The sequence below is a fragment of the Meleagris gallopavo genome, chromosome 6, assembly GCF_905368555.1.
Source record: "Meleagris gallopavo chromosome 6, MGAL_WU_HG_1.1, whole genome shotgun sequence".
In the NCBI taxonomy this organism is placed as follows: Eukaryota; Metazoa; Chordata; class Aves; order Galliformes; family Phasianidae; genus Meleagris; species Meleagris gallopavo.
Window position 1 is genome coordinate 40415401 of NC_139409.1, and position 15959 is coordinate 40431359.

At 42.6% G+C, this 15959-nt stretch overlaps 2 protein-coding genes across 7 annotated transcripts in view; one reads left to right on the forward strand and one right to left on the reverse strand.

The window, feature by feature from the left end:
* Window positions 1-7420, forward strand: part of ANO10 (anoctamin 10) — a 119873-nt gene extending 112453 nt beyond the window's left edge. For all 4 annotated transcript variants that reach the window (XM_085226423.1, XM_085226425.1, XM_085226426.1 and 1 more), the window contains one exon: window positions 5669-7420. In XM_085226423.1, coding sequence (XP_085082549.1) covers window positions 5669-5704 — 36 coding nt within the window. In that variant the 3' untranslated portion in view covers window positions 5705-7420. The remainder of the gene's footprint in view (window positions 1-5668) is intronic.
* A 5972-nt stretch (window positions 7421-13392) lies between these two features.
* SNRK (SNF related kinase) overlaps window positions 13393-15959 on the reverse strand; it is a 36783-nt gene continuing 34216 nt past the window's right edge. For all 3 annotated transcript variants that reach the window (XM_085226421.1, XM_085226422.1, XM_003207214.5), the window contains exon 7: window positions 13393-15458. In XM_085226421.1, the coding sequence (XP_085082547.1) occupies window positions 14240-15458 (1219 nt within the window). In that variant the 3' untranslated portion in view covers window positions 13393-14239. The remainder of the gene's footprint in view (window positions 15459-15959) is intronic.

The window sequence follows — 15959 nt, forward strand, 5'->3', positions numbered from 1 at the left end:
AGGGCTCACTGTTCGAGTTTATCAGTTTCCTTGTGGATGACATCCCTTCCTTCTCCTGCATCAACTGCACCACTCAACTTGATGTTATCAACAAATTTGCTGAGGCTTGATCCCATCATCTGTGCCTCTGATAAAGATGTTGAAGAGTACTGGTCCCATGACAGACCCCTGGGAGACTCTCACCAGCCTCCACCCAGATGTAGGAGAGTTGATGACAACTCTCTGACTGCGGCCTTCCAACCAATTCCTTATCCACCTTTCAAATCCATATCTCTCCAATTTAGAAATTAGGAGATGGTGGTGGGGACCATGTCAAAGGCCTTGCAGAAGTCCAGCTAGATGACATCTGTTGCCTTTGTCTGCTGATGCTGTCACACCATCAAGAAAGCCACAAGATTGGTCAGGCACAACCTTCCCTTGGTAAAGCCATGTTGGCTGTCTGAGATCACCCACTCATCCCTCATGTGCCTTAACATCTCTTCCAGGAGGATTTGCTCCATGATCTTCCAGGCACAGAGGTGAGGCTCACCAGCCTTTGCTTCCTTGGGTCCTCCTTCCTCCCTTTCTTATTAAGGGGAGTGATGTTTTCCTTTTTTCAGTCACTGGGAACTGGCAGCCACAACTTTTCAGATATGATAGAGAGTGGCTTGGCAACCACATCAGCCAGCTCCCTTGGCAGCCTGGGATGCGTGTCATCTGGCCCTATAGTCTTGTACACATTCAGTCTTAAATGAGGTTGTCTCAGATTTGTGCTGCCCTTACAGTGTGGAGGAGTTTGCTTCCTCAGTTCCCACCTGGAGGTTCAAGGATGTGAGAAATACAGGCACTGCTCTCCAGTCTCTACACAGTCTGTCCCTCTGAACTGAGACATGATCGAGGCTGTGTCACTTTGGATGTGTCTGCATAATTGCTTTCTGAGCTGGTCAAGCACTTCTGACTCCAAAATGTGTTGACTGGCTGCTTATTGGATGAGGGGGAATTGCACAACCTGAAGAGAAGAGCTCTTCCTGTGGTGTTCTGTCACACTGTGAAAAGATTCAGAGCACACGTTCTCCTTAGGCACTTAGATATCTCATTTAGCATTATATATTTATCTCTCATTTTGCAATCACATATTCAGAAATAGTGAAATTATTTTTAAAATGTATAAACTAATATAATTTAAATGTGCTGAGGGTCAGAAGAATGAATAAATAAGCCATACTTTTGAAGCTGTATTAGATAGTGTTGTAGTAGTATTTTCTTCTATTAGTACCTCTACATTTTTGCACTACTGAATTAAAATAAAATTCAGCAAAGGATGACTAATACGGTGAGAATACTATAATGAGTATTAATTAATGCTCTGCAATTGAAATTGGAGACAGTATGAAGTAGATCAGGAAAAAAGTCTTGAAAATATCTAGAAATGGCGTTGCTTTGTCTGCTATGTCTTACAGCATTATTAATCACACACAGTACTCCAAGGCATGTATTATGTGATTCTCCAAGTTTTCTCTGACTCTGCACTTAATAATTTTGCAAACTTCTTGTTTCATTAATGCTGGCTTTTTGTACTGAGTATTCTGTCTTCAATTAGGCATATGTAAAAGGGAAGATAACTATTTTTTGCATTTCTCTACTGCTGTTTGTCATACATTCCCACTCGAGATTTCTAGGGTGCAGACATACTCCTGTGTCACCAGCGCTGCAGGAATAAGTATAAAAACTTTTCAGCCTGGAATTCTACAAGCAAGGTCAGCACTGAGTTTAGACCATGGCATTTCACTTTAGAAAAGAAAAGAATAATACTTGTATGGGTCAGTGACCTTTCAGTCCTCAGAGAGGTGAGTTGCTCTCATTGCTTTCAGTGTCCTTCTCATGAGAGCTGTGCAGCTCAGCACTTTTTTCTTTGTCTGTTATCTTCTATTTAAAATTCTTCTACTTCCTTATCGAAAATCTGCACTAAAAAGTGTTTATTGCTACTGTAAACAAGCCTCAGTTATCATCTCCTCTTACGGCAGCTGTATCTTAGGTCACTGGAAAAATGGGTCCATTCTCTGCAGTCAAATGCTGCTTGCCACAACCCAGAGGGAAGATTGGTGCCTCTAGGCAAACTGTGCAACCTTCTGCCATAATGCTCAGCAGTAACAAATTTCCATTAAATACACTCTCACTCTTGTGCACGAAGTAAAATATGAGTTGTGGAAGAGTCTGACTGAGTTTTGAAGTAGGTGTTAATTTCCCTTGTCTGTAGTTGGCTGGTACTTATGTTGGTAACGTTCTTACAGTTGTCATAAACAGCTTGAGGCCTAAGAAACTGTCTTTGAAAACTGCACACCACTAGGAAAGAGTAATTATAATATGTATTCATCCTGCTCTCTTATAATTGCTTGGAGAAAATGAGAAAGATGACACATAGCACAGCACTTTCTTTAAGCAGTGAGTTAGGGGTGAGCCATTCAGCATGGCCAGTACAGGAAAACCAGAAGTTACAGCTGCTGATTAGAAACATCTGCCTTTGTCTTCTTACATTTAGCTGTGTGCCTGTTTGTGTCTGCTCATCTATACAAACATGTATGTTGAGTGCACATTTGGAAAAGCACCAAGCTGGTGAGTCACTAAATTCTGCTTTCATTTATTTTAATTTGTAAATTAAAAAAAAATATATAGCTTTCCTCAGGCTGTGGTTAAATTGTGTTTGTGTTACCACACACCGCAGTAAGAGGAGGAGTTAGGGGGTGGCTCACCAGCACCAAGCACAACTCAAGTGTGAGCTGGGGAGGGGTGCATTGCCTGCAGGCTGTGCTTGTGGTGCTCACAATGAGGGGGTTCTCACTGCCATGCAGGAGCAGTCCTGACATCCAGTGAGGCTGGAACCAAGCACCAGCCTTGCAGCTGGGCTGATTTTGCTTCAGTAGAAGTCTGTGGTGTCAGTGTGTGCTTCTGTTAGCTTGTGTTGGCAGCTCTATCTTTAACTTGTGTGCAGCAGTGGTGTTCACAGCTCTGACCTTAAGGTGATCAGAGGGCTGGAGCAGCTCTCCTATGAGGAAAGGTTGAGGGAAGTGGGACTGTTTAGCCTGGAGAAGAGAAGGCTCCAGGGAGACCTGGCCTTCCAGTCCTTGAAGAGAGCATATAAACAGGAGGGGGAATGGCTGTTTGTGAGGGTGGATAGTGATAGGAAAAGGGGGAATGGTTTTAAACTGAGACAGGGGAGGTTTCAGTTAGGTATTAGGAGGAGGTTTTTCACACAGAGGATGGTGACACACTGGAACAGGTTGCCCAAGGAGGTTGTGGATGCCCCATCCCTGGAGGCATTCAAGGCCAGGCTGGTTGTGGCTCTGGGCAGCCTGGTGTGCTGGTTGGTGACCCTGCACGTAGCAGGGGGTTGGAACTAGGTGAGCATTTTGGTCCTTTTCAACCCAGGCCATTCTATGATTCTGTGATTCTCTGACCTGCACAACTGGACCACCTCAGACCTTCTAGTTGCAGAGGGATCTGCCACTGATCAACAACAATCTGTACTGAGTGTATTAAAATTAATTTGGTATTTCTCGGTTATAAACACACAAGGATAGTAGCCTGCTTTCCAGGTTTGGTGGTGAGAAGGTATCTGTGATGTTTCGTTGAAGTATTTTCAGGAAATGTAGTGTTGAAAAGTAGTGAAGCCCAGCTAAACGGTGAAGCCTGTTTGTGAAGCTGCATTGAGGAGTCTTGGTATTTCTACTAAAAGTACTGCTTAATTATATTATGCATGCCTTCAAATGTGGAATTAAAATAGAAGTAGCAAAATACTGCGTTACAGCAGAGAAGTTTCTAGAGCAATTCCTACCAGTAGAAGTCTAGAATAAGCTACACTCTGGAATCTACACCAAATTAATAGTGTTGTAGACCATCTGTGACAAACTCAATGACTATAGATGCTCGTGCACAGGAGTGCTGCTGAAGGCTGAACATGAGCCTCCGGGGCCAGGGTCACATAGCTGTTGTGGGTGATCCTCAGCTGGTGGTAAACCAAGAGCTGTTCACAGGGCCGGCTCTCTGCTGAGCTGCACAGCTCCAGGCAGCACTTACAGGCTTCTACCACTGCTTACCCTGCACTTGTTTGCCTTTGTTGTGATGTACCAAGCAGGTTTAAAAACTAGGCATTAGGAGTTCTTAATTCCTCTTGTCCTAGGTGTTTAAATGTCTTTTTGATGGAAGATTCATAAAAAAATCCTGTTGGGACTATCGGGGGAAAGGTGACCTTGCAAATTCTCTGCCCAGAATCAGAAAAAAAAATATGCTGCCTTTCCTGGATGGTGTCCTAGAAAAATATTTTCCTAGTTAAAAAAAAAAAAAAGTTCTCTCTCAGAATAAAAGAAGAGAAAATTAAAAAATTCTTCATCTCTAACTTGGCAAGGAGTTGTGTTGTTGAGCCGTGCCACCCCACATTGCTCACCAAAGTCTCTCTGAGGGGAGCCCGCTGCTGCCAGGGATTGCAAAAAAGCTTTTGGTGTCATGGGAATGATTAAAGTCAAAGTGAAATATTCAGCTTTTGGGGTTCTCACTTTGCTCTGATTCATTTCCTGAAATATGGGAGTGATTGCGTTTAGACTGTTTGTGTCCAGGCTGTGTGTGTCATGGCAGTAAGCAGAGCTATTTTAAGTTTTTCTTCTCACTGAACAATCTGAGAAATGTGTTTGTTCCTTGGACAGCTTTAAAATACACCAGCAGAGGGTCACTGGCTGAGCATTCTAGCCGCAATTTGGGAGGGCCTTCAGAAGTCAGTGGCAATCATTGCACTTCTGACTATTTTTGGCCATGTTATCTAGTCCTCAGTAATAGTTGTATGCTTGTTTGTTGCTCTTCCCCAGACTGTGCTGAGCAATGGAGAAATCAGGAAGAAGCATCATCCTTGCCCTATTGTACATTCTGCGCATCGTAGAATGGTTGGGGTTGGAAGGGACCCTTTAGGATCAGTCCCCCATTTAATTCCAACAATGCTCAGGATTTGAGAAAATGTTTCTAAAATTGGTGAATTAGGTTTGAATTTGATAAGTCATTAATTGTTCTGTGTCTCCCTTATGTCTTTACATTAGGGATTGAAGTCACTTTAATTAAGGTGCTGTAGTTTTACACAGACATTTATTCAAATAAGAGAATTGGGATGCAGAAGAAGAATCTCTATTCCTGCATTCTACTCAGTTTTGGTTTTTTTATATGCTGTTGCCATGGAGAAGCCTATAAATATTTGTATCGCAGATTAATATACTACTTTTATAGGTGGCTTGGAAATGCAGATTAAAAATGGTAACAAAAGTAAGTGTAGGTGGGTTTTACTGTGTGGAGTCATCTTTTGGAATGTTTTTGATACAATTAGGGGTTGACTCTATTTACTGGGCCAAGTATCTGAAATCAAGTACAAGAATAAGAGGAAGAACTTGATCTAACAGTGAACTAACACTTTTATCTCTCCAAAGAATGCATTTAAAACTCTGCACAGTAGACACGTTCTTTTACTGGTAAAGGAATTGCATTTATGTCTTCACAACAAGTATTTGCTATATTAATGAATAATTAATATATTTTAAGTTCCTTTTGTGTCTGAGCTTATCCCATGCAATGAGCATGTTTCTGACATGAAGTTTGGTTTAATTCATCACGCTACCACTGAGTTTATGTGCTTTTTTTCCCTCTTCTCTTGCAGCAAATGAAACTCGCTGCTGAGTCACTGAAGGAGTAAACACAGAGGAACAAAGATGACTACAGCAGTCACACATGGACGTGGGCACTCCTGGAGTCTTCGGTTATGATGCTGTCGAGCTCTGAGTGCACACTATGCTATTCTGTGTTTCTGCAGGTGGCACCTGCTTCTATGATACCTGGTAAATACTCACTGCTTGAAGTTGTGAAAGAGATCATTTCTCCTACTCCTTTCCCCCCCACATGTACACCAGTTTTTGGAGCTGACACTACGCAAAGCAGTCCAGCCTGCACAAGGTCTGGTTGAAGGCTGCCAGACCCACTGCACTTCAACTGAAGGAAAACAGAACTTGAGATAATCATCCCCAAGACACCTGGAGACTTCAGCTGTAACTTTGTGAAAGAAAATAGAAAGAAAAAGGTGGAACAGCACTTCCTTCATTCAGTGCACTGCCTCTGAGCCTATGGCCTGCTTTTGTCCCTTTATGATGATAGTTAACCAGTCCTCTCTTTTATTCAACCACTGCTGATCAGCTACTTTTTGCACATAGCAAATTAATTTACATTATGTAATGAAATATGATTGTTCCTGACATAACCTGAGAAATACTTAAACATAAATATAAGGTGTGCATTACACATTCCTCTGTGCTGGTTACCAAAATAAGAGTGAGTTACAGTCTTTCCCAAAGTCAGGTAAAAGCACTGAGTAGGAAACAGTACTGAGCAGTAACTTACGAAGATTAAGCAGCAGATATTTATGTATTTTTTCATTTACATTTGCTTTTGGCATCACTTCCTTGGGCCTTGAACCACAGTGTTGTAAATATGATACAGCAGTACTCATGTGCCCAGTGAACACACTTCCTCCCCCCCACATTTCACAAAACGGTCATTTTCATAACATTTAATTGCTTTCTGGCAGTTACAGGACCAGAATTTTCTCTAACCATGGGTAATCTACATTCTCCAGCTGTGACCTGTATTTGCAGTAGGTGTACCTTACCTATGCATGACACTCCTGGGGCATGTAGAAAAGTTACCATTGCAGATTTCAGTGTTTTTCTCCTGCTGCCTGATCAGCATGGTTAGTGAGGAACCTGGGGGATGGTTCCTCTTGCGATGTAAGAGCTGCTATGACTGGAGCCTGCTGTCTTCTGCTTGGTACTGCTTTCAGAGTGTGAAGTGGGCAGGTTTGTGATGGCAGCTGCATGGGCTGTCTGTGAAAATGCCCCAGGATTGGCTGGAAAAGGAATCAGGTTGCATCTCAGCTGTAGTCACATGAAAGAAATAAGTAATGGCTTACCCAAAGCTGACTTTGTGCTTGTCTTCACAGTCACTGCATTCTTCCAGTTTTCTGCAGCCTAATAGGAAAATATGTAGTAAGGTTTGGGTACCTGGTGATGTGAGCAACCTCGGCAGCCATCCTTGCCTTGAGCAAATCCATTCACTTCTGCTCAGTATTCTTATGTAGAAGTGGGGATAATAACGTTCCTTGGGTGGATTCTCTGCCTACAGCCAGGTGGTGTGGAGACACTACAACCTCAATAGCATGTGAGTGAGGAGTAAGGCAATCCTTTATGTTAAAGAGAGTAGTTTGTCCTGGAGAACTCACTGTGCAGCAGCTGCAATGCTAAAATCATGATAGAGCATTTCTGGTCCATGGAGAACTATTACCTGGATGGTGCTGTGTTGTATTTTGTCACCGAACTGCTCCTGAAACATGAGAAAGAATAAATAAGGTATTTACTGGTGACTGCCTTTTGCGAGCTGTGTAACGTGTCTGTTCCCAGTCTGAGGAGCTGCATGCCCAAGGCCTGTGGGAGTGGAGGCACTCATGTCTCAGTCTGAAGGGAGAAATCAAGGATGGGTTTGGTTTGGAGGAGGATGCAGTTGGGGTGAAGGGCACATGGGAGTGAATAGCCTGGTCATATCCGGAGAGCGTGAGTTTTACATTGCTCCTTAGCAGCAGCAGCGCAGAAAGCTGTTTTTAAGGAGAAGTGCAATACAAATTAATGGTGATGGAAAAAATTCTCTCCTCAGGTATGGTTTCAGTTGCAGGTCACAGCATGTGGCCCAGGCAGGCTGCTGACCCAGGACCTCTCACTGGCATTGCTGGCCTGCAGCCCCTCCTGCAAACATAAGGACAGTAGAAGAGGAAAAGTTCCCATTTCAGCAGGCAAGCAATTCTGGGTAGTTTAACCTACTCTGATCTGGGGATACTAGGTCTTACCTCTCACTGAGGACTTAAAACATCAGTGCACTACTTCCTTATTCAAGTAAGTGAAGCCAGCAGGCATCCTTTCTTCTACTCCCTGTGCACTCCTTCCTTGGAGTGGCTCTCCCCTGTGTTCCTGTCCAGGAGGTGGAGACTGCAGAGCCTGGTGACTCACAATCAGCCTTGAAGACTGATGGCCTCCTACCTTAGAGAGAATGGGTCTGTGCACCCTGTGACTTGATTTAAAATGGGGTGAGGATGGTATCTGTCATTGCAGATGTGATGCAGGTGATCCTGGGGCTGAATGTAAGAGAGCTCATCAGCCCTTTGGGCTTGCAGGCCTGCAGCTGAGCTGCACCACTCCCAGGCCTCAGGCACTCCAGCTGAGTGTATGTGGCAGCTGGTGCCTAGGGAGAAAAACAGCTCTGTGCCTCCTTACCTCCTCCAGCCCAGTATTTCTCAAGAGGGAGTAGGAGCAGGAAGATGTTACACAAGAGAAATCAGCTGCTGGGGAGATCTGACATGACATGTCTAAAAGACAAGTGAAACCCTTAAAAAGCCCCAAGTATTTTTTCACAGGCCAATTTTACTGCCTGGAAAAGTCAATGGATTCTTTTTTTTTCCCCCCCCATCTAGTGTAGTAAAATTCAATTAGTCACTATTTGTGTTCTCAACTCTTAGAAATTAGTATCTTTTGCAGTACCACACAAATAGGCCAAGGTAAGGTAACCTTTAACAAGCAATTGCAGTTTCAGCCTCAAAAGCATAGTCCCAACCTGTGCATCAGAGCAAGGCAGACTCAAACAGCCACAAAAACATTGCTCCTAAGAAAGGTGTCCTGGCCTTCCCTCAGAACAACGTTCTTCCATGACTTTGAGTAACTTGGCTTTAGTCCAACTAGACAAACAAATGAGTCATGCTCACGCTGGCCCAAGTATGGTTATTTAAGATGTTACTACTCAAACACCTTGTACCACAAGCAATAATCTAGCAGTAGTGACAGACAGCTCTGCTCTGATTTACTCATATCAACTGTACCATTGGAAAGGTTGTCATGGTACCCTAGCTGTCATCTGTCATTTTTCAGTCACCTGAGGACATTCCAGCCTGCCATCCAAGTTTGGTATAACTGGCACATTCCTTTATTTGCTCTTGATGAAAGACGTCTGCACATACAAGTTAATAAGTCATGATTGTTTGCCTTCTCTTAAAAACAGAAGGGGAGAGAGGGATTGGTTGCACCTTCCTCTGCTGAGGCACAGGTCTCTGCTGCTACCTCCACATTATGCATTGACCAGACTTCAGGTGTTCCCCAGCAGTGGTCACAGCCACCAAAGCCTATGGGTACATCCTCACACAAATAGTTCATAGATCATACACTAGTTGCATACAATTTTGTAGCTTGCTTTAAAAGTAATGCCTCCTATTTTTTTTCCATGGAAACTACAACAGATACAAAGAGTGCAATGACACAATTTGATAGAGCACATTCTCGGCCATAACTCACTTTTTTAAAGGTCACCTCTAGCAGTGCATTTTCACCATGATGAACAAGAACTTGCAAAGCGTGTGCTCATCAAGATCTGCACCAGTGGAGGGGACTCACTAGTGCTGAAACACACCACTAACCCTGCTCAAAACCATGTTTGGTCACCAGAAATGTTCAGCAATCACCAATGAACATCAGTGATTGCCATTATGGAAGAAATCAGTTCTTCCCCTTTGGTTCATACACGCTTCCCTGTCAGATGCCGTTCTATCAGACTTCCCCTCTGCTGCATTTGTCACGCAGCATTTAACAGAATACTGGTGGGAAGGTTCAGCTTCTACTGCTGTACCACCACTGTCCACTCCCTGATGTTGTGGGCCAATGATATAACACAGAAGACATAACTTTTGGAGCAAGTAGTACAGGGCCTGTTGAATGCCATCAATCCCTATGTACTGTGTTATGGTCACATGGCATTGAGCATCTCTGGTTATGGTTTTGTTACATCACAGCTAACTCACCAAGCCCTCACTTACCCTGACCTGGAAATCAGTACTTGCGGATTCTTTCAGCTGAGCACAGAGGATTCTGAAGCCCTGGCAGCACCAGTCATCCTCCCATACTGGTAGAGATGGAGCCTGGCACACTGGAATGCCCAGCCTCTCTCTTCTCCCATGAGGTATTGCTTACACAGTTCTTTCCTGAGTCACCAAAGAGGAATCTGTTAGAGTGGTTACATGCACAGACAGATACAGACAGCAATCAGGCACTTGCAGGCAAAACTGGCAGAGCAGTTTGGAAGCACAGGCCAGCTGTGTTGCTTACTGGCTCAGCTACTCCTCCCCTCAACCTGAAATGCTTTTCACAGTACCTTGAAAACAAAGCAAAAAGTGTTGACTTACTCACTACATGTTAAAGCACAGTGGTTTTTAAGTGATGACACTGACAGCCTGTGTCTGTATTTCAGTTTAGTCACTGCAGTTGTTCTCAGTTCTGTACTGACATACTTCATTTCAGACCAAATGTTCAGGAGCAGATGTTTACCAGCACACAGCAGTCCCAACACTGCAACATGGGACTCAGTTGTATGCAGTACACTGTGAAGCAGTTGCAGTAAATAAGCAGCATTAGCTACCTGTGATTGCATACATTCAGACAGTGCTGCACCTTATGGCGTGGTTTTGTCTCTTCCATGGATGGTGGGGGGAAAACAGCAGCTTTGTCTTGAGCTTACTTCCTTTCTCTGCACAAAACTAGCAAGCCCTGACACTCGCTTCCCCCCCCCCCCCCCCCCCACTCTTACTGTTCTGTATTGCAGAGAACAGTTCTGGGCTAAGGCTGGATAAAATGGATGTACTGTGCCCTGCTGAAACTTCTGCTCATACTTTTTTTTTTTTTACAAGCAGGCAGCCTGTTAACTGATCTACAGACATGGCAAACTGATATGCAATCAATTATTTTGCCTAACAAGACAAATCTGAGATAAGTGAAGCACCTTATTTCTAACAGGTCCCAGCAAGGTGGACACGATGTCACTCCCAGCTGTCATGGATGTGTGCATGGCTAAGGCTGGTCTCTAATGAACACACAACAAATATGTTATCTGAGACTTTGAAACCATCTGTGTTCTGTATTGCACAGCTTCCTGATGCAGAGAGAAGAGCACCAGCCAGCTGTCCGAGGTTGGCCAAGAAAGTGAGCAGGACAGGATCATCATCATGAATGGTCTCTAGGTGCTGTAAAGTTCAGTAAACACTCAACTCCTTAGATCATGTTGAAGTTCTGCCTAGGAAATGAACAGCTATGTTCCCCTTTGACATCTGCTCAAGTAGCTTTCTGCTTAATTATGACACCCTGTAAGCCCAAATAAGCAATTTATAACTCTGCAAGAGAATAGAACTGGGTTAACAACAAAAAAAAAAAAACCCAACCTGCAAATAAATTACAACCACACACAAAGGTGCGTGCAAGCTTCCCTTCCTGCTATCTTCTGCTTTTATATATTACTGCATGAAACCCTGAGAGGGTGATGCTGAAGTGACTGTCCAGTATCTGCAGCCAGAATTCATTCCCAGCACACATTGCTCTGAAAGTCAGGCCTGCAGTGCAGGGAGATCAGCAGGGTGTGCACTGCCCTTACACACTGAGCACTGGGAGTAACAAACTGCACTGACATGCACAGCACAGGTTATGCATCAGTCAAGACAGTACTTTTATTAACTGGATTTTCCATGTCTGTCACACATCATGAAGTTTTATACAATGAAAAAGCCAAACACTGCTGGAAGCAATAAGATCAGCTGCTATTTCTGTACCCTCTTAACACACGCACGCACACACACACACAAATTCTTTCTTGGTGAGAAATTTTTATATTTCTGTTTGTTAATTCTGCTTATTTATACTGCTACTTTTAAAATCCTGTGTCAAGATTGTCACATCTTAAATACAGATGAAGTTGCTAGAGGTACATTATTTTATATATAATATATACACACATACAGAAAAATACAAGACTAATTGTTTTTGCACAATATTTAATTTATACACTACTGTAACTATATGCAACTTTTAAAGACAAGTTAAGGGGTACAAGAAACTGTTTACTCGCTCTAAGTAATAGTTTGGTCCAATATTATGTTAATGTAGTGGTTATTCTCGCCCTTCCTTTTACATGACGACAGAATACAACGTACACCACATGCACAGTCATTCACCTATCAACAGATGGATAAAGGACACCACTCAGACTAACAGCTGTACGCCCAGAGGTCAACCAACCGTACACAACTAGTAAGGCTATAATACAACTATGCAGCATAAATGATCAACACTGCTGTTCTAAAGTGAGCACCATATATACATTTGTATATAAAAACATGGGAAACAAAATACACCTGGGGTTAGTTAAAAGGTGCCATTCCAAGGCTGTACATAGTATCAGGAAATAGTATTTACAATGCTTGGAAAAAAGCTGCAACAAATAAGTTTATTGCCAATGCCCTTTATAAACTTTTCCTCCCACTTCGATGTTACGCTCACTGTCCGTGAACCACACATCTTATTTCTGGCCCTTTAGAAGATCCCTGCTCAAAAAACATCAGCAAATATGTTCTATGGCTTCACCCACACATCTCTTCTTGCAGTTTTTCATTTATAAATACCACACTGACTAAACTGCAACTCTCTTAAAACTTACTTAAAAGTAAAATGCTCATCATCGCATCCTTGTTTAGGAAGCAGAACGTGAAATCCCTGGCTAGGCGAGCCAGTAAGGATACCCCGCGCAATTCAGGTTCTCTTAGTAAAGTCTTTTACTAATTGAGAAGAGCTGTCATCAACTGTAGAAATTACAACCAAGTGTAATGCAGTTCTTTGGTGCTCTACTCACTCTACAGCAGACATGAAATACATTGTATTGACCATTCTGCAACGTGACAAGATGCTCAACAGTGTAAACTCCTCTCAGACATCCAACGTCTGGCCAGGGCGCTGCTACATAACACCTCCGGTTTGACTAGCATTGCTCAGAAGACCCAGTGCACAGCATGAAAAAATAAAACATTCTTGCCCTTCCCAAACTAGGAATCCGCAATATATTTTTATCTAGATAATAAAATTCCACGAGTTAACTTATCTTGTCAAATGCACCCACTGGCACACAAATACTCTAAAACAAGACCTCGCCATGGCTATGAGAATCCCAACAGAAAGACAAATAGTTGTAAAATAAATACTTTCCTATATGCTATTTTCACCGATATTAACAAAAAGTATGATTACTGAGGGAAAATAAGGGGCGTATGTATGGGCAAACAGCAGTACTTTAAGTCTTACAAGAGTCTGATTTGATAATGAGAAAAATGTAAGTGACAGGAACTACGTCAACTTGAATCCAATTAAAGGTTTTCCATCCCTTATTGCCTTTTGAAATCTCCAGGAGGCTGGGAGAGGACAGGGAGGAAGGCTCACAAGGTAAAAACCTAAAATATTAAGTGTCATGATATACTAATAACAAAAGTAATTCATACAAATACTTTATTTTCAGTTAGCACGTAAAAACTCAGAAGTAGATTTAATAATTTACCTCTGTTATATTAAAAAAGATTGTCTGCTTGTAATATTAACATATTTCTATGGGAAAAAAAGCTGCCTTACAAATCTACTTGCTTCTTTAAAACAAAAAAAAACAACCCAACCCAACAATGCAACACAACTGCCTCTAGCAAAACGAGATCTTTTCACTTTGATTTTTGAGCCACAACTTTATCCATTTCATAACTTAAGACAAATAGGTATGGGTTTAAACTCATATTTCAAGATCGCTAATTTTCAGTGCATCTTTGCTTTGTACAAGCCTTGGAACATCTGAAAGCTCCCTGAAGAGTTTTCAGCATCAAAACATTATTGCTTTGGTTCTGTTTCAGACACATAGAAGTATGCCACATATCACAGATTTTAGATATCACAGAAGGTCAGAACAAGAATTAACATTTCACAAGCGAACAAAAGCTCCTCTCTCTCTAGTTTAAGTGCAGAACGTGAAACTTCTAAGTGCTCCATTTACATTAAGATCCAGATAGTCATTTTAATTTAATCCAGATCTTCCATAGTAAAATTATAAACGTAAAAACTACACAATAAAATATTCTGTTTTGTCAAAAAAAATATAATGGCTAGCAGCATGCAAAGACCATGCATTGTCATATCATCAAGCAAACACAAAATTAAAATGTAATAAATAACTGCTCAAAGCCCACTTAAAAATCTTAAGACAACAAAAAGGGGTTCAGTGACAAGGTGTTCACAGCTCTGAACAGGAAGAAAGATGCCGTCAAATAGATCAAGCTATTAAAGTCAGGCTGCTGTCAAATGACATGACAACAACTGGTTTGACTGGAGGTACACAGCAGGCCCTCCTTTGGGTTCCGCTGAATATTCACAGATATCGTCTTTTCACAGAGAGGTAGTTGTAGCACGTTATTTTTCAAGTTCCTGTTCTTTAGCCGTTCCAATTCATTTGCCGTGTCTGATATCTGGTCAGAAAAGAACTTCAGGCTGCCCAACGAAGAAGCCTGGTTGGCACTTCCACTGGAACTTATACACATTTTCCACGATGATTTCTCCTGTACTTTTACACTGGAAAACGTCAGATTGTTTTGAGGATCAATAATGTATTTAGTGCTGCCGTGAATCTGTGAACCCAGGCAAAGGCTCATTAACTTCAGGCTTTCAACCAGTTCCCCTGCACTTCTAGATGATAACTGCATTGAGTTTCCAGATCCAGCGCATCTACGAGTGGAACCTGAAGTGTTGTTGGTGCTGCCACTGGAGTTGCTGGAGGGACTTCCCCCACCTTTGTTGTCACCACCTGGGCTCGTTTTGTCTACTCCTCCATTCGCATTACTTGGTTTGCTTTGTCCACCACCATCTCCTTGGCTGCCAGGTGGCCCCTCGCTACTATCCCGCCTGTGCCAGGAGTAAGTAAACCCACTATCCTTGTCGAGGCGCCTCCTGCTTTCCGAGTCGTCATCACTTGTTTCTGAGCTACTGCAACTAGAGCCACGGCCCTGGCTTTTCCTCCTGTGGTAGCGCTTATGCACTGTGCTAGGCGAAGCGATGTTCATTTTTAACCTGCTGAGCTTTGGGGGTAAGTTCTCGTCCATGTCAAACTCATCATCCGACTCTCCTTCCTCAAAGATCTGATTGAGGACCGGTGCACTCTTTCGTGAAGTAAGTCGGTTTGTAACTGAAGGCTTACGGCGCAGAACAACTTGCGTAGAAAGAGAAATAGGCTTCTTGTCTTCTTCATCCTCCTCTTCGTCTTCTTCTACTCTGAACAAGCACTTCCGGCCGCTCGTAGTGGGTTTTAAGCTCACTGATGGAACTACCGAGAGTGCCGGCCCAGCTAACTCAGGGATCTCTTCTTTCTTTGCTGACTCACCAGCAGCCTTGCTTCTGTGACCATTGAGAACGTTTTCTGCTGTGCGAGCTGGAGACTGAGGAACAGTTGCATGGGAGAGAGGAGAAGCTGTAAGGTCATCCTCCAGGTCCTGGGGTACATCGATTTTTGTTGGCCATGATTGCCTACAGAAGTACAAAAGATAAAAGAAAAGTCGCATCATGGTGACCATGTCAAAACACACAAGCAAGCTTAAGATCTATACAAGAGGAGCTTAAGAACTGCCACAAAGATTGCCTGCTACGTTGTGTATTTGTAAAGGGCGATATTGAGTAACAGAAGAAAACGTTCTCAAGATGTGAATTCCTTTGGAAATGCTGTTACTTGAAAGGAATGTCATACTTACAAAAGCATCGTTTAGAAACGTTGTTGTTTTCTGTCAAAAGGAATCTTAAAAAAAAAATCACTACTCAGAAAATGAAGTAAGCAATACAAAGCTTTAAATAATTGCCTTTCCAATACTCTGAAGTAGGCATAGAAACACCACTGCCATGGAGGAGAGATGCGAGGTGGTTCGGGTACAAGGTGAATAAAAGTGGTTTAGAATATTCTTAAGCTTTTGTTACTTTTTTTCCCCAGTACTCTTACTACAAAAATCAGGTTAAAATCAACAAGTGAGGCTGAAA